Source organism: Lepisosteus platostomus, chromosome 1, assembly GCF_059453375.1.
Source record: "Lepisosteus platostomus isolate fLepPlt1 chromosome 1, fLepPlt1.hap1, whole genome shotgun sequence".
Lineage (NCBI taxonomy): Eukaryota > Metazoa > Chordata > Actinopteri > Semionotiformes > Lepisosteidae > Lepisosteus > Lepisosteus platostomus.
The window spans coordinates 69,818,360-69,837,349 of NC_142611.1; the positions used below are offsets into that span (position 1 = coordinate 69,818,360).

An 18,990-nucleotide genomic window follows, 5' to 3' on the forward strand; every position below is an offset into this window, starting at 1 on the left:
TCAGGATGATTTACAAAGATCCAGACATCTGTGTTACACTTACTGATGTCCATCAGGGTGGTCTACACAAAACCATAACACAATTGCTAAAGAGGATTTTTCCTTTTGGCTTTCACCTGATCTGACATTTAACATGTTAAATCACCTTTTCGCCTTTGCCCAATCGGTTCTCAGACCAACCATGTGATTTTATGCTTCTGCAATAGACAAAGTAGCTGAGGTGCATCAAGGTAAGTCATGAACAATCAATTCATCCAAGTGTTGCCAAAACTCTTTAGTGAATATACAAAATCTGTTTATTTTATGTTTCTAAAAGTAAGCATGCCTAGAGTAAAAATGTTCCTTCAATACGCAGTGTATACATATTTAGAATCCCTTTAGATGGGACCTGCATAAAGTAAAAAATATATTAAAGGCATCGTAACGCACACTGAATCTCTCTAAATACTCTCTTTTAATATGTCCCAGTTATATGTGGCCTAACCCACAGTCAAATAGTTTCATAGGTTATTAATCAATAATTTCTAAAGACTAACAATGGATAGACAATCCACTGCTCACTGCAGTCTGGAACGGACAGGTCTGGTCCTGGAGATCTCTGAATTACGTATGAATTACTGAATTACTGGCTACAGTGTAGCTTACAATAAGCAGTCAAAAATATCTTGTTCTACAGTATAAGACTCTCCAGGATCAAAACATGTTGGAAGTTTGTCCTATAGAAATACCTCTTGCAAATTCCCTCTGGAAGCCCTGGAAAAAAGGCTATTCAAGATAGGAGCTGATGATGCAGCACTGTTTTTCTCTTGCCATCTGTTAGGGTACAGCTGCGGTAAAAATGGTGAATCTCAGAGTGCACACACTTTCTTAACTCTGCTGTGTCTGGAACTTCAGAATAGGACTGTTGCTTTTCAGGCATCACTTGTTTCCTCAGATTTTAGTTAAGAAAATAAATCTGTTGTGAACTTCATGTTGGTCTTTCCCCGGGTCTTTTGTGTAAAACCAAAATCAATTAAATATTTTTGTACAGTGTATAGTATTTTAAGGTGCTACATAAATTGCACTTCCACAACATCACACAGAAGCCATAAAAGAATGGTGAATTTTAATAATGCTTTGAAATGGCTAAAGGAGAAACAGTAATATATGTCTAAAATTAAATGATAAAATACTAAATTCACTCTCTCAAAGCTGTCAAGTGTGTCTGCTTCTTGGCAAGTCCACTGTAATGAAATATTCAGCAACCAATAGAGACTCCACAGTCACTACATTACAATAGAGGATCAGAGTTTGAAATAATTAATGTTCAACAAGTATTTTAAGCATTAAAATTTCCCTAAAAGGTCTCATTAAGGGAACAACATTGGATTGGATATAGACATACTATAGTTCATTACATCTTACCAGTGTGTGTCATAGAGCCGGAGGGAAAGGACTTTCAAAAACAGTTCTACTTCCAAAGGTGTTGTAAATAGTACTGTGCCAAACACTGTTCCGTTACATATTTTTGACTGACATTTCAGTTCAAAAGATGTGTTAAACTTTCATAATGAGGTATTGGTGTGTCTAGTGGTGTGACCTAGTCTCAAACCCACAACACTGAACATTTAAAAGCTTTAGTCCTCCTGCTTGTGGCCATCATTATACTAAAACTGCCCAAACTGTAAAGATTATACTCCCTTAACCAGGCCTCATATATCATGTCCTGGAGCCCTGCAGTTAGTCTGATTGCAACTTTCTAGATCTCCTGTGAGGCTTCTTTTCTGTAATCAGTGGATACGAATTGCATTCACAACACCCCATCCTTAGAGCTCATATGAGACTGTCCTAAACCCTTCCTTTTTGACAGGACAGTGAAGCCAATTTTCAGACATCGGATCTACAAACTTCCTCCAGGGAAAAAGCCACTTATATAGTATACAACACCCATTAATGCATTAGGCATTATGTATCCTATACTGTATATTCTTTATTGAGTTTCCAAGGTTTTCTTTTACAATTCCTCCCTATGAGTGAGTGTTTTTAAAGTTTAATAATGAACATCTTAAAATTCCTCAGCTACTCTGGACACACCCTGACTGTATCTGAACCACGATAGCCATCGAGTCCAGATCAGGCTGCTTGAATTATCTCTATGCACGGCGAGAGAACACACTTTCACCTCCGTGACCTGTTTCCATTTTCAAGAGGACAACTGAAGAGCTTCCTTTCGGAGAGAATTAAAGTGTCTGTCAACTCTTCTGAAGCCAGCTCAGTTTTTTTAGCCGAGGGATGGTCAAAGAAGATATTTCTAATTAGAATTTAAATTGGAACTACCCAGCCCTCCCTTGTTGAAGACACGTCATTGCATTCAAAGCAGACAGACCTGAAACACACAAAAACAGGCAAAAATCATCTTAAGTCAACATTATACCTAAAACGACAAGCATTCATCCATAAATGTCTCGTCTTACTGTCAGTCAGCCTCCTGCTCTTCCAAGTTGCTGTCATCTGGACGATAATTTGAAAGACATACTTCTTTTTGTAACAACATATACAAGAAATTGAAAAGTCATGAAGATTCCAATCAGGAAAATAGTCCATAAAAACAGTGACAAAACCAAGCTAAGTAACACCAATAAGGGTATTATGTGCAAGGTTGTGAAACCGACTACAGATCATCTGCTTGGCAATATGATTTAGAGTTTAAAGGTCTAAAATTTAAACTTAGAGTTAAGTTAAATTGGTGAGATCTGTTGGCAAGAGCTCATTGACAATATTGCATACAATTCTGGTCACCATGATATAAAAGACATGGCTGCTTTGGAATCAGTCGGAGATTCAGTCGGAGCAACCAGATACTCTAAAGAATGTCCTACATCAACAGGGTAAAAAAAAAAAACTTTTTAAATATTTGAGCGAAGACTACAACTTTATCCCATTCAAGAGTCTGAACTCAAGGCTATTTCTGTAGGTTCAGTTCAATATTACAGTAAACCAAATGACAAAAATTGAAGTACAATTCCCTGCAGTGCCCACTTGAGAACAGGAGGCGGTTTAAACACAAAGGGTGGTAGGAGTGTGGAACAAGCCATGATGATGCAGCCGATTCTCCTGGCATCTTTCAAGAAATGGCAGGATGAGATGCTTGAACCACTTAGCTACAGTAAGAACAAAGCGCACTAGATGTTCTGAATGGCCCCCTCTTGTTTCTAACTTTCTTATGACACTTGCTGGTTTTAACCATTCCCTGCTTAGTTTTACATGATCACAATTTCATGATAGTGGTTGCTTGCTTTGCTCAGTTGCAATACTTTATTACTGCAGGTAATGTATACTTTGTATACATTACCTGTACATGGTAATGTATACTTTCACTGTAAAAATACTATACTATAGAAATACTATACTATAGGAATACTATAGTAATTCTATAGTACTATAGAAATACTATAGTTGCAGTCTTATTTCATTTCCCTTCTGGATGTCATATTCTCACTGTTAATTTAACCTGACTTTCAAGTTGTCACTGTCTATCGCCCTGTTTCTTACAGTCCACTGTAATCACACTCTGCCAATCACCAGTGTGAAGAGGACCAGCCTCCCAGGAGTCTGCTTCTGACAGAGCGGGCAGAAGGCAAGGTGTACAGAAAAATATTATTTTAATCAGGATGGAAAGGGAAATGATTTCATTTTAGTGTTGATTAAACTCAGTAAATCAGCCACTTAGAAAAGCTAAAATAATTTATTTATCCTTGAGTGTCAGAGGCAGAGTAGGCCTAGGTGTTACTGCAGTCTGTGAACTGAAATGAACTCCTCTGAGAGAGGCCTGTAACTCACAGCGCAACCTGTCAGAGAGAGACAGAGAGGCTCTGTTGCTTAGCAACTGGTTCCAAGTCATCTGCTAGGATTCCGAAACACCTTTCTGAATCACCGCCTGCTTCTTTATTGCAGGGTGAAATTCGTATTATTTTGGTGTGATAATTTAATAACTCAAAGAATCTTTCACTAGGAAAAGATATAAAATATTTTAAAAATAATAATTAAACATCATGGATGTTGTTACATACATACACACAGATATCCCTCTGGTTGCCTGTTACTCAGTCCTAAAACTTTTGATGGACATCTTTGGAAACAAAACAAACATAATTTTCCTGAATCTGAAACATGGTGCCATAAAATAGGTTTGATTGGCTAATGTACACACTGAGAGGTTAATTCCATGCTGAAAAATAGCCTTCTGGAGAAGGCTTTACAGCTAAAATGTTGTGTTTCACCTGGAGTAAAGCAAGAGTGGCACACTGTTGACCTTATGAGTTTTATTTGATTGTTTTAAAACTCTTTTATCGTAATTATATACAACTGGTGTGCTATATTTAGTCATAATGTGCACTATAGACTTCAGTGCATAATATACTGTAAGTAACTAGTATGAACTCACCTACAATTGCTTTTAGTCCACAAAACAGCTATCTGATGCACTGCCAGGCTCAAATGTATGTTTTAAACTGAGTAATTCAAAAAAAATGTCTTGAGTGTTTTTGATCTTGAACACATTACATGGAAACCTGATTCAAGGATTACAAATTCTTCTAAAGTACTGAAAATACTTGAGAATCAATAGTATCCCATGGTTTGTGTTTCATACACAAACAAGTGCTCCGGAGTCCAGCTGTGTAAGATGGCAGTCTCTAGCAATCGATGAGAAAAGGCACATGACATTAATACATAAATATTTTCCTATGAGTGTAGATTTATGCCTTTAATGAACAGGTGTCACAGTACTTCGACAAAAAAAAGCAATTAACTCTCCTTCTAGTGAGGTGTAATTAGCAGAACGTCATTGGTGAAGTCCAGTCAAGGTGAAGAAAAACACCTTCCTAAGCATCACAGGTTTATGGAGCCAGGTGGCCCAGTAATGGCTGTGATACACCAATTAACTGCCTGGAATTAAACACTTTACATGTCTTTGCTGGAAATATAAACAGAATTAATTCTCTCAGTGTTCCCCTAAAAAGACAGTATGCTGCTTGAGAATCTAGTCTCGCTGTATATTTAAGCAATGATACTTGGGGTTAATATCTGCCAACACCTAGTAGTGATTACATCAGACATGAGTACATGCCTCCCACAAAAAACTTGCTTAATTGACTATGAATTGATCTTTTAATTACAGTTTTGAAACTGCACCTAATTAGCGCAAACTCCAAAGGCGTTCATTAGCTGCAGCCAGAGACACATAGCGTTTCTTGAAGTGGCTTAATTACTAACCCTCCCATTGCAAATGTGTATCTGCAGCTAAGCAGTGAGTCAGGCCCTGATCTTGGTTGAGGCTGCTGGTTGGCTCTTAGCAGCTGATTGGTGGGCTTACACATAGCCTGTTAAGTCACAGATGTGGTTAGACATTTATGCTAACAACATTCATATTTTAGAAAGGGTGAATCATTTAAAAAGCTTCTGAACTGCTTTGTTCCTGTCACTAGATTTTTCAAAAGCATAATAATTTTGCCAACATTAGATCCTCTTTGACCTCTTAGGTCCCCCATTAAACGTATAGATATTGAGTGTCCTATTTACACTACGAAAGGTTATATCTCTAAGTACTGGCCAAACTTACTGTAGCTCTAGTCACTTTCTCAAAGGTCTTCCTACTAAAGTATCAGCAATCTCACTAGCTTTAAAATGGCCTTCCAGTGCATTTTTTCAAAATCTGCAATGTGTCTTCAGGTGAGTTAGAAATAGGTAAACACACATGTCTCCAAGGGGCTTTTCAAGCTGGCTTGCTGCTTGAGTTGGTTTCAATCGCCCTGGTCTTAAAGCTTCTATCTCCTGAAAGCAGCTAATATCTCTCCTCCGTTGTTACACGCATAATGCATAAATCACCCACAACAGGTCTCACAGAATGAAAAAAGTCAGTATTTACTCCAGTGGGGAAAGGGATATGAAAATGTTTATAAACCTGTTTGGAGCTGTAGCCAGTTCAGTCTTTAGGAAGCCTTTCTGCTTGCATACATATGGAACTGTGAAAGCAGAGGTGTAGAACTCCAGGGACTGCAGGGCTCTTCTGGAGTAATTAATTTAATCACTTGCTCCTCCAGGCACAGTTATCATTCCAAGGTCCTTTACAGCTGACCATTTAAAAATGCACTTGATTTCACAAGGTTACCTATGAGTTAATCCGAGTCCTGTCATTTTCATAGCAGACACCCTTATACAGGGTGGCTTACAGTAAAGAAAACTGACATTAAGTGGGAGTACAGACAACAATTATGCAGTTGCAATGAGATGGAAAAATAAGAATTAAATTGCTAGCAAAAACCGATGAACAGTGAAAAGAAAACCATGTACTGACTGTACATGTAAGGGAGGAAATAATTATTAATTGAAACATATAGCTAGCAGCCATATCACCCTGTAACTCACAACTGGCAACCCACTGAAGCTCAGCAGGTGTGAGCCATGATGGGAGACCTCCTGGGAAAGCTGAGGCTGCTGCTGGAAGAGGTGTTAGTGGGGCCAGCAGGGGGCGCTCACCCTGCGGTCACTGCGGGTCCTGATGCCCCAGTATAGTGACGGGGACACTATACTGTTAAAAGTAGCCGTCCTTCTGATGAAACAAAAAACCGAGTTCCTGACTCTCTGTGGTCATTAAAAAAAGATGGTGGTCCTGCTAAAGATGTTGAAAGCAGTCAAACCGAATTAATCACAGTCAAAAAAAAAATCAATATTTACAAATCCCGACTGAAAAAGTGCTGTGCGGTGCATTGAAACACAGTTTTTCGGCGAATCTTCTGAAATTAACAGTCACTGACGGCACACACAAATTCAGAACGTGCGAACTGTAATTGAAGGGAAGAATTCAACCCGAATTTTTCCATCTCCGAACCGCACCTACAATTCTAGTGGCACTGACGGCACAAATAAGGTACTGTATTTAAATAGAGAACAGAAGACACATCGGGCTCAAATGTACCCGAGGAAAAGGTACCGCTAAGCATTCACGATCTTGTCACGTCTTCAAGAACTACAACCCTCAGAAAACTGAGTGAACACACATAAAAAAGCACAAAACCCCGGATTGGCTCCACAGTGATCCTTCACAAAGGAACTTATTAATTGGTGCATCATCTTCCTGTAAAGTTGCGCGCAGGCTTCATAGTCTATTTATCTTAGCTTCAACGAGCTAAAACAGTATCGTGCTAAAATAGCTACACTGCTTTCACTAAGTGGCAACCAGACATGCAACAGCAGACCTGGCTAATGTGTCACTGTAGACATTCTCATGGGTTGACAGTGGCTAACACTTACAAAAACACCAGCCTGCGGGTTTATTTTGCTACTCTGGAGATACGTTAGGTCATAACCTGGTACTCGTGACACTTGTTATCAACATGTTTTAAACCCTGAAAAGGAGGGATTAAACTGTTGACAGTCTCCTCCTGCGCTGGGTATTTTTTTAAATGAACAGAAAAGTGGTTTTCTTCCAAACTCTCATCATTGGATATTTTTAAGACACCTTTATGTTTTAAGAATTAAAATGTGATTTTAATACATAAATTCTTCTGTCAGGTATGGTAAGAATGTGAAATTATCAAAAATATGATTTTGTCTTAGAAAACGGTCTATAGTTGTTTGTAGCTTTAATAAGCAATGAGACTAAATTAGTCGCATACGCACCAAACAGTACAATTATCGAGTGTGAGAGACGCAACCTAGGGGCTGGGCTTGCTAGTGGCTCATCTGCACAAAAAGATTTAATAATAACGAAACGTCAGGATCAGGGAGGCGTGTGGCTCAGAAGTATGGTGCACAATACCTTGCGACTGATTCTCAGCTTCCAGGTGGGAATCTGTAATGACGTCCATGCCTCTTTAATACGCGCAGGAGGTCCAAGGGACTGTGTTTCAGATAATTCCTGGCCAACTCCGCAGCAAGTCGAGACAGCGCGCCTGTCTCACTATCAACCGCGACGAACATAAAGATAATAATAATAATAATAATAATAATAATAATAATAATAATAATAATCACTATGATATGAATGCTCAATATTGCCTTTCGGGGGACAGGACAGTACCTGCTAATGGAGTTGTTGAGAAAATGCGCTTTTTACTGTTTTGTACAACTCTGTGCGGATGTGTCTTCACTTCAGGTGAGTTAGACCGTTCAGACCGTATCATGCAACCTGACTGTTTAACTGTAAACCTTCTGCATGAACATTTTTTTTCCATTTTACATTAATCGACGATCAGTCTATTATATTAAGTATATCCATTATATAAGTATATCTATTAAATATCTATTGTATAATGTATATGAATCTACACAATTTTAAATTCCATCGGGTCGTATTTTTATTGCTTGTGGTTATTAAGCAATTAACGCCAGTGTTTATTTGTATAATCTTTACTTGTGTGGGATTTTATTACGCGCAGGATATTGCACAGGTTGAGACCCTGTGATCCTCATAACGAATCTGGATACCGCGATTCTCTTTTGGACAGACACACTAGAAATATATGAAGCAGAGAGATGGAGTCTCCTAATCAGTGTTGAAGGATGGACAAATACTGTATTATAACCTTCAAGATGTGTTACTGTATTACCAAGTTCACAACAGAAGCACTCCTAGAACAATGCTGTGGCATCTTACACTGGTCAGATACCGTTCCTCTTCTGTGATCCCTTTGTAACGGCGAACACAGACACGGTGTTTTAGTAATTGTGTGATCACCCCACAATGATGCAAAACATAATTATAAACTAAACTAGGTTTCCGGACAAAAAGAAATTGAATTTTGAATTCTCTGACTGCAAAGCACAAAGCAATTTCCTAATTGTTTATTAAAAATAAACAGCTTTATTTCTAAAATTTAAAACAGTAGTTACAATTTCATAGGATAGGAGCTGTAGCCCAGAGTTGCAAAATATCCTGTGGTCAGTCAACTTCATTTACGTATAGGGAAACAATCTAACAGTGTAGTATATGTTACAGGTGGGTAGCTGCGTCAGCATGCGTAGGCTGCAAAGGAACAAGTAATAGGTTTATTCCATGCTGAAAAAAAGAAGAAAGAGAACACAACGTTTCGGCCGTGGAGCCTTCTTCAGGTGTGAGAGAGACAGGGCAGTAGGCAAAGGTAAAGTAGCGGGAGAACAAAGGTTGAGAGGGAGGAGGAGTGAGAGGCGGGAGCAGGGGAGTCCCCTGCTCCCGCCTCTCACTCCTCCTCCCTCTCAACCTTTGTTCTCCCGCTACTTTACCTTTGCCTACTGCCCTGTCTCTCTCACACCTGAAGAAGGCTCCACGGCCGAAACGTTGTGTTCTCTTTCTTCTTTTTTTCAGCATGGAATAAACCTATTACTTGTTCCTTTGTAGTATATGTTACTGTTAATTGCAAACTCACTATTTCAAAATATGCTTCACATAATGAACATCTGTAATAAACAGTAAGAAGAATTTAAATTATTTTATATATAATAGTTCACAGAAGAACACAGAGTAACAACAGACGGGTCTTCAACTGTGGCATAATTTGGATACTGATTTTAAGATCTTAGTAAATCATTATTACAGTAATTTAGGTGATATTGCAGTAAACTGCAATAACAATTATTACTAAAGAAACTGTTGCAGACCTCTAATAGATGATGTGCATGGTTTAAAATGTCATGTTAATAAACTAGAAATATACTCTACACAGTATCTTAAAATAGTTACCCCCAAAACAGTAATGCAACACAATGAGGTAATTCAAGTATCGTATGTGTTAATTTCTGTTGTTTTTAACATGTTGTACTCCTGGCACTCATGATGCACTTGAGTACAAATAAAATAACTATAAGAATCATTCTGACATTTCTGACAATAGTGCCATTTATTTTACAGCACTTATATGGCTAATAAAGTGATCTAATCTTATTACAGTGATGGGTGTAAACTGTATAAATTAATCCATAAGGTAAGATAAGATCACTTTATTAGCCATATACAATTTCTTGCGTTAGGAATTTGTCTTTTCGCATACCCCAGCTTGCTCTCCATGAGACACACAGACAGGGAGAAAAGCTTGGGGTCAGAGCGCAGGGTCAGCCATTTATACGGCGCCCCTGGAGCAGTTGGGGTTAAGGGCCTTGCTCAGGGGCCCAACAGAGTAGGATTCCTCTGCCGGCCATGGGATACGAGCCAGCAAACTTCCAGCCACAGTCACAGATCCTTAGCCACAGAACCACCCTTTTTTTCTTTTGAAGATAAGGTAGGGGGCAGGTTTAAGTGGAAAAGGATGACCCTGCAAAAGAACGTACTGCTCCTTTTGTTGGGGCTGCATGGAGAAATACATCATTATGCCTGTGCAAAAACTTAAGCTTGCAATAACATAACATCACTTTATTAGCCCCTATACAATTTCTTGCATTAAGAATTCATCTTTTCACATACCCCAGCTTGCTCTCCATGAGACACACACAGACAGGGAGAGAAGCTTGGGGTCAGAGCACAGGGTCAGCCATTATACAGCACCCCTGGAGCAGTTGGGGTTAAGAGGCTTGCTCAGGGGCCCAACAGAGTAGGATTCCTCTGTCAGCTGCAGGATTTGAACCAGTAACCTTCCAGCCACAGGCACAGATCCTTAGCCACAGAGCCACCGCTCTGCCCAGTTCAATAGGTCAGAGGTCCAGGCTAACATGCCCCATGGCCTCTTCAGCCTGGCCAGTTCACATTCTCAAAGGTCACCCCACGCAAACATAAGTGATTGGTGTCAGAAGCACTGGCTGACCTGTCGTTTGAATTAGTTGCGGATCCCCATTGGTGAAAGCAATGTGATAGAGCATGGCTTAGATTTAGCAAGCACATGCCCTCCTACTGTAAGTGTGACATTTGGATTCTGTTACACTGCAAGCTGTCACGCCAGCCCTCGGGGCTCACTGGAGACCTGCAGAAGTGCAGGCTTGACGATGCGATTGCTCCCTCTGACAGCGCTTTTGCTCCCTAGATAAAGGTTCCTCCAGCCTCCTCTTGTTTACCATGTCAAAATAAACAGTGGCTGCAGCTTAAGAAGTAACTCTTGAAATGGGGAATTCTGTCATCGGTAAAACTCTCCATATCTCTTCTCATAAAGTGCATTTCTGTAGGAAGACTGCTATGTTACTGACTGCAGTTATCTAGAAGATAACCTGTGACTGCAGTTATCTGAGATCATTGATGAATACCATGGGCTTTCAGAAAGTTATTCAGAATCCAGTCCCTCAACTATCAATTAGTGCAGTCTGTGGAAACAACAGGAGAAACAGAATAGTGTAGCACAGGAACTGAATACAAAATTATGAAATTACTGAACATGTAAATAATTTATGACAGGATAATGATATTTATTTCTTTTTTTTTTTCACTGACATAAATGTCAGTATTGCTTAACCTTTGAAATGATGTGCCTTCCAACAGGGTGATTGTTGAGCAACAACTTCTGTCGCTGTCCTGGCACTGGCAGATACAGTTTTTGTGCCCAACACGTCTTATCCTTCTGTCTGGATTAAAGAGCAGACGCTTGTCTGGAGAGTCACGTACAGCCTGGGACTGCCACACTGATTCCCCATATCTATGTATACCAGGGCTTCTGAGTCACTGAACTGATTACAAGAGGTCTCCCTGCAACTGTTTACAACTCTGCTCTCTGTACCACGACCTCTGGTGAACCCCCTGCCCCCTGTCCCTCGTGGGTCGTTCTGTCAACATTAGTGGAAACAGCAGGGTTGGCAGTGCTGCCTGGCAGACAGTGAGCACCAGACATGACCAGCATTTATGAGACTTTAGCAAGAACGAGGATGTAAAGAGCCCAGACATAAATCTTTCTCAGCATGGAGACAGGGCTGACTGTGTGACCTGTAATACTGTGAATAAAAGTTTCTTATTCTCAAACAGAGCCAACTAAAAGGTTTCTCAGCTAATACTGGAAAGCAGTGAAGTATAAGTTTATTGAGATGTTAAATAGTAAGTTTAAAAGTACAGTCTGTTCTTCAGAACACACTGGTTTTTATGCTAACTGCGTATTCATTGTTTTCAAACAAAGCTGCAATTTCCCTGCGTAAGGGGGGTGGGGGGTGGGGGGCAAAATCTACTCCATTCGTTCACAGAAGTATTTTCTTACAAACCTTTTAACTTTTAACAATTATAGAGAGAGTGCGCCATCTGCTGACGTCCAGGTGTAATTGCATCTCTTTAGGAAGGTGATGGTGTCCCGTATTACAGAGGGAAAAAACATCAACAAACAGAAAGTCGCTTATTTTTGGTACAGCAACCCTGGGCATATCTATAAAGCCCAGGAAGAGAGTCCTTTGCAGGACACATGCAAACACACAGCGACAAACTGTAGAGGCCATAAAAAGAGAAAAAGAGAAAATAAAAATGAGTAAAAATCAATGCTTCTGGACACCCAGCTATGAAAATAAAGATCTTGATTCGGCACAAAAAGCCGAAGAGCCTGTAAACACCCTGGAGGAGCAAGCACTGGCTGACGTAACCGGAGACTGAAACGCGTTTGTTTTTTCCCCTGGGTGGCCGACCGGCCTGCTGCGCTGGGGGCCTCAGGATGGGCCCTGCAGATGCAGTGCTACCACTGTGAGGAGTACCTGCTGGAGAACGACTGCTCGGCGCCCCAGTTCATCGTCAACTGCACGGCCAACATCCAGAACGCCTGCCAGAAGGAGATACTGGTTGGGACTAACGGTAAGTGGGTGGCACTGGTTTGCTATACTGGAAGGCAGGCTATTCTCAAGACATTAGTCAAGGCACTTAAACTGGTGAGTCCACACACTGCTTCAGGATGTGAGGGCCCTAGGATCCCAGTTTGATAAGCAGTGACGCTGTTGGAGATGCGTCTCAGGGCTCCTCAAACAAGAGCCTCTACTCTGCCCACAGGACGGGCCTGAGTATCTGGAGGACCTGAAGGGCAACTGTAACTGTAGCAGATAGCCCCTGTGGTTACCCGACAGCTCTTCTGTCAGGGGTGCAGAACACTTCTAGAAGGTTGTGTAATGGGGAAAGAGTTAGCCATGACTCTTAGGTCATCAATACTGCACTCATCTGAAGTGCGATTTCAATTTTACTTCTATTTGGAACAAATTCTATCTCCCCCCCCACTCCTATGACGAAATCCTTGAGATGTCTTTTCAACTTTTCAACACAGATTACCTGCCTCTGTGCATTGCTGTGTCTGACTGATCACTGTGCACTGTGCTCTACACTTACTGTACTCTCCTGATCAGATTAATACAGCTGATCAGGAACGCACTCACTGTAATCTGTGGGCTCTGCGTTTCTTTTATTGCTCTTGGCACAGAAGCAATCACTTTCTATTTTAAATGATCAAGTGGGGAGGCTGCATCAGAACACTGCAAAGGAACAAGGAAAGGTTTACACTGAGAAATAAGAAGTAGAAACAATGTTTTGGCTGTAGAGCCTCTTGAGGTGTCACACTTGAGGAAGGCTCTACATCCAAAAGTTTGTTTCTCTTTGGGGCATCTCCTGATGTGACTTGTTGTTCTGTCAAATGGCTACCAGCAGGTGATGAAAATGCTTTGGTGGTTCTAAATGATTGTTTTCGTTGCTTGAACTCACGTACTGTATGAAGACATACAAGGATCTACTTCCGTCCCCAGCCGGGGAGGGGTCTGACTTTTGTCTGGATGTCACTGTCCCCGCAGGGGTGTCCTACCGCAAAGCCTGCGCTTCCTTCTCCACCTGTCTGATCGTGTCGGCGGGGTACCAGTCCTTCTGCTCGCCCGGCCGCGTGGGCTCCGTGTGCATCAGCTGCTGCAACACCCCTCTGTGCAACGGCCCGCGCCCACCTCGCATCTCCTCCGCGCCAGCCCCTTGCCCCTCCGCGCTGGCGCTGCTCGCCTCCCTGCTGCCTGGACTGCTGGGACCCCCACTGTAGACCCCCCCCGACTAAAACCAACCACCCCGATGTAGAAACAGGGGAAGAAGGCGTTCCCTCCTGGGGCTTCTCCTGTAAGAACTGCAGAGGGTCTGCTTGTTTCGCATTTGCACCGGGACTTGACCTCCTCTTGGCAAAATCGGTAAGAGGGAATTTTTCTTAGCGTGTGGCTGATCCACATGGGAAGCAGACTTGGCCTTTCAGTGACGAGAGCTGCTGCTGGGGCAGCACAGCTCCTGTGTTTGACTGTTGCCTTGAGTGTTTGTGTGGACTGGCAGCTTCCCCATTCCTCCTGCTGCCCTGCTCTCTGTTGCGCTATGCAGCGCTGAATGTTGGACAGACTGCAGCACAGTCCAAGTGCTCCCTCCATAAGTAACTCTCTGTGATGGCGTGGGCCTTCGTGACAAGGTGCTACATTTGCACTTGCCATTATAAAAAGGTAGAGAAGCTGCAATGCCTCTGGACAGCAAACGAGCTGCTTAGCCATTCAGATTTGTCGTCATGTGCAAGTTCCTGAAGCAGCGGCGTATCAGTGCCTTATTTCGAAATCGGCACCACCCGTGAAGCTGTTTCTTAGCGTCAGGATCTCACATTTCTGCGGGAGAAAGAATATGTTGTGCTGTGAAGTCTTCGTGGAGCCTCAGTAACTGTTGTGCACACAGGTGTTGTGCCTACACCTGTGGATGCAACTTAAAGAAAGGGAACTGGATTATTCATGTCTTGGAATAATACACCTTGTACACAGAGCCAATACCTTTCCTTTAATAGCACTTGTGTGCTGGAACTGATCTTGAACGCAAGACCATGGACAATTATTCTGCCCCCAAAAATCAAAAACCAGTCTTGAATCTTTCCTGGACTTGTTTGAATATGTGCCGGAGGGAAAAGGGAAGATCACCGACTGCACTTTTAAGAGAGAATGCAGAAAAAGGCAGAAAACCCTCAACTGTCCTGTTATTAAAAAAAAAAATCCAGCTTTGTCTCCTGATCAAAGCTGTTTGCTAGATACATTAGTCCCTCAAACTTAAAACCTAAATACACATTTTCTCAGTTTCCATTTGTGGTTTCAGGAGTGTGTCCAACATCCAACCCTGGCCCCCTGCATTGACTATAACCTTTCAGGATTTTAAATACTCATTATCAGTACCCTCCTCTCCAGAGCGAAGAAATACAGTCCTTCTTTATGTACATAAAAGACATCCGTTGATAACCAGACATTACGATTTCTTGTTCTTCTGTGAGCTCATTCCAGAGTGTCCTGTTCTGTGACAGATTGGCCAAACTGATACACTGTAGGAAATGAGGTCTTATCTGATTTGGTCCTGTCACAGCCAAGCTAATACAAACCTGTGAGAACAAAATTAAAAAAAAAAAAGCATTTTATGCCTGGTCCTTCTGGGGCCCACCATCAGGTTTTTCAAGATCTTTAATTGCAATCGGCCCAAATGAGCAAGTGATCACTGTGATTGTTTAGACCCCAGGTGCAATAAAAACCAGACTCTTCACCCTTTCCAGCAGCTTCCAGGGATATTCAAGTCACCACTACAGTAGCATCACTGCCCTGCAGAGTCTGCTCTAGGTTCAGACATGCTCAAAGACGTCTTACATTTCGTAAGCTTTGCCCGAAAATGAAACACATTAGGAAAAAAGACAGAGGACAAAAATAATAATAATTACAACTTTAATAACAGGAAAACTGGAATGTTTAAGATTACAATATTTGAGACGGCACATAAAAATGAAAATTTTGTTGGTGTGCATGAGATTCGTTTCCAGTTAACTTTGAGCCCACTTTTAAAAAACATCTCCAGACAAAAAAAACAAACACGACAAAACCTACAAACAAACTCCTTCATCATCCTCATTCGCACACAAGCCACCTCCATGACTCCTTTTTCTTTTTCCTTGTGTAGTATCTTGAGTGCTCTGGAACTGAAGTGTCCAGTGCACAAAAACACTAGCACATACTGTATTTATAAAGCAGATTCAGAAATGAATGTTAACTGGTGTGACAGTTACACTTTAAAAATTACTAACATGTAAAACTGTTCATGATTATGCACTGTCCTACAAATATGCATGTGCAATAGAAGTGACCTATCCCCTCCATAGTAGTGGGAATCGGCCAGCATGTGGTATATCCCCGACTTCCAAAGGCTGTAAAGTATTAAGTTGCCAGGTCTTTTTCTTAGTGTACTGTTATAAAGGAAAAAAAGATGGATTTCAGTGGCCTTGCAAGAGGTAAAACTATTCATGCATATGACTCTGAAGCATGACGGAAGGCAACATCAGACCTGGCTAATGCATTCATTCAGACAGCCTCAGGGGTTAACAAGCTGAAGGTGGTAGAGAAAAACACACCAAAAAAGACAGAATGAGAATACGAAAAGCTAAATAAATGGATTGATCCCATCATCTTCCATCTCCGCAGTTGGTTATGTGGTGCTACACATCTGTAGACATCTGTAAAGATGTAATGTTACCAACACCTCAACTTAATGAAGAGGTGATCACCACTAGATGGAGGCACGCACAATTAAGGGTATCTGCTAATGCTTTTTTGATGGGGCAGTATATTTCAAGATTGCAAACTTTACTGGAATAGCAGGGTGTCTACAGGGGGTAATAAAGCATTTCTCTGAAAGTACCTAGTTTAGAGCAGCTCACCTGTAGCTGAAACTCAGAGAGCTCGTGTCTGAGTCCATTATAATTTCATAGGCTGTCCTATTTAAACCTGGTTGGTCTGGGAACAAAATGAGACAAGCAATCCACTTTTTAACTGCATAAGCTTTCTCTGTATCAGAAACTGCAATCTAAAAAAGAATTAAAAGATCGTATGTTTTGGATCATTGTATTTTAACCTGTTAAATCATCCCAATTCTTGGCTCATATATTAGGATAGCAGTTTTCAACAAAAATAAAATGTAATAAAAACTTTTCAGAGCTACATTTTTGTTAATGCGAGGCTTTCCAGTTCACAGGCATTATATTAAGGTGACATGCCACACCCTCACTCAGAAGCTCAAGTTTTATCCCTGTATTAGAACCGCATCATTCATAAATCATAGTGATTCTGTAAAAAAATCACAGTGTACAACATACAAAAGAGAACTGTACAGAAAAACAATCATAGATTTTTCAGATAATCTGCAGTATGAGTTTCAAATGGTTTCTCTGTTTCTTTGCTCAAATCAACGCTCTGTTCATAAGGAAAGGGGGTCAGGAATGATGGGCATAGGCAGCCCATCCAGGCATAGTGATCAGGATTGTACCACAGGAGGAGGAAACAAAAGATCAAAAGTTAGAAGTCATTCACTGTGCACCAGAAAGCTTGCCGTGAACTCAGTTGACTCCATCGAAAAAAGCCCAAAAAATACAATTAAAAAGGCTCTTGAGCATTGTGTGTGTGTGACTAAAAAAACAGCTTTGTTCACTCCTCTTCACTCTGGCTCTGAGACAGCATAAAGAAAACTAAAACATTAAAAGCAGCCAGTAATAATGGCTTTACTCTGAAGACTGATATTAGGACACTGTTTCATACTGTTTGTTTTTCTAGATTTTTTTAAGCTTCCTGAAAACAGGTGGGTCAGTCCTCCCTCTCCTCTTCCTCCTCTTCATCGTCATCGTCATAGTAGCGGTTCTTCTTGATCAGCTCCTCCACAGACACCCTCCCGCCATCCTCCTCTCCCTCCCAGAAGCCCACGTCCTGGGAAGAGCGGTTGTGTTTGACGTCGGGGGTCAGGACCTCCGGAGAGGCGGCACGCTTGGGTGGCAGGGGAGAGAAATGCTGGAGCTCCTCCTTTTCCTCTTCTTTTCTCTCTTCCTCTTCCTCCTCCTCCTCCTCCTCGCTCTGTCCTTGGAGCTGTGTGGCTGGTTTCTCTTCTCCTTCTGTGACAGAGTCTTCCTCCTCATCCTCTTCCTCTGGGGAAGAATCCCCATTCACCACACCTTGCTCAGGGCCGGTCACCTCCACCCTCTCCTCCTGCATCCTCTCCTCCTCCCTGGTGCCCTTCCTGTCCGGTTCAGCGCCGCGCGGCACTGGGGCGGGACAGCTCTCCAGCTCCGCCGTCCTCTCCCTCTCTCCCACCTCTTCCTTCTTCTCCCCTGTCCCCCGGCTCTCCAGCTCCCCCTGCTGGCGAAGCCGTTCCCGGGCGGCAGGCGCCGCCGCGGGGGCGGGGCTGGGGGACAGAGTGAAGGGGCGGCTCCTTTCCTTCAGGGACGAGCTGCGCCGCAGCCTGCTGATCTCGCTGCGCTCCAGACTTGGCACCGGAGGGGCCCCGGACTCCGTCTCTGGGGGCCACTTGGCCCTGAAGGGCTTCACCGGCCCTCCTTCCCCGACCCCGCCCACGGGGCTACCCCTCTCCCCATCGGAAGGCGGCGGCCAGGCGATTTTGAGTCGCCGGGTCTCCGCCGGCTTCTCAGAGGTAGGCCTCTCCGGCGTTGCTACGGCCTGGGCCCGGGTTTCCAGGCTGGCCGCCAGGATATTGACCTTGGCGAGGGGCGACTCCTCCACTAGGGGGCTCTCTCGCTTGTCCGGCGGCGCCGTTTCTTGGGGCGGCTGTACCCGCTCTTCCCTAAGGGCTTCGCTGGCCGCCTCTGGCTCCTCGCTGTCGGCCCGTGCCTCCCACAGCTCCTTGTGTGGCCGGTGCCCAAAGCCCTCGTCGTAGTTCCCCTTGGCCTTGAAGAGCTGGTTGAAGTGCGGCTTGCAGTAGACCGTCCCGTGCAGGGAGGCGAAGGTGCTGAGGCTGGCCAGCAGAGGGAGACGAGAGAGAGGGATAGTCTACATGAAGTCCACAACATTTCAGAAAAGTATAAACTGGGTTAATTTTAAGAACGATCTGAAAAAGATCCGGGCACCAATTCTGGGACGATAGCCTAACAAGGAAAACTTTAATCGAGTTGAAAACTGTCCGATCAGCGGCTAAAAACTAGGCTTATGTCAAGGACGACCCACACTTTTTTGCAGGTAGTTAAAAACTTGACTACTTATCTAATACTTTAAAATAAGGCGTGTTTGGTGTTAATTCAAGCTTTCTTTTCCAATATGTAGAATTTTCTTCCAAAGATGCCAGATTAGGAAAAA

At 42.5% G+C, this 18,990-nt stretch overlaps 2 protein-coding genes across 7 annotated transcripts in view; one reads left to right on the plus strand and one right to left on the minus strand.

Moving 5' to 3' along the window:
* The first annotated feature begins 7,695 nt into the window (after positions 1 to 7,695).
* On the plus strand, positions 7,696 to 16,844 carry LOC148678664 (ly6/PLAUR domain-containing protein 1-like). The gene is made up of 3 exons (XM_088636137.1): positions 7,696 to 8,134; positions 12,560 to 12,697; positions 13,675 to 16,844. Exons 1-3 carry the CDS (start codon positions 8,020 to 8,022, stop codon positions 13,905 to 13,907), a joined length of 486 nt encoding a protein of 161 aa, XP_088492263.1. The 5' UTR covers positions 7,696 to 8,019; the 3' UTR covers positions 13,908 to 16,844.
* The window catches only part of lima1a (LIM domain and actin binding 1a), a 34,506-nt gene continuing 31,087 nt past the window's right edge, over positions 15,572 to 18,990 (minus strand). For all 6 annotated transcript variants that reach the window (XM_088636126.1, XM_088636093.1, XM_088636102.1 and 3 more), the window contains one exon: positions 15,572 to 18,652. In XM_088636126.1, the coding sequence (XP_088492252.1) occupies positions 17,494 to 18,652 (1,159 nt within the window). In that variant the 3' untranslated portion in view covers positions 15,572 to 17,493. The remainder of the gene's footprint in view (positions 18,653 to 18,990) is intronic.

Excerpts from the sequence above, each read along its gene's own strand:
- LOC148678664 (XM_088636137.1), top strand. The coding sequence starts at position 8,020 with ATGAATGCTCAATATTGCCTTTCGGGGGACAGGACAGTACCTGCTAAT. Across the intron at positions 8,135-12,559 it reads CGGATGTGTCTTCACTTCAG|GATGGGCCCTGCAGATGCAG; the intron begins GTGAGTTAGACC and ends TGGGGGCCTCAG. Across the intron at positions 12,698-13,674 it reads GATACTGGTTGGGACTAACG|GGGTGTCCTACCGCAAAGCC; the intron begins GTAAGTGGGTGG and ends CTGTCCCCGCAG.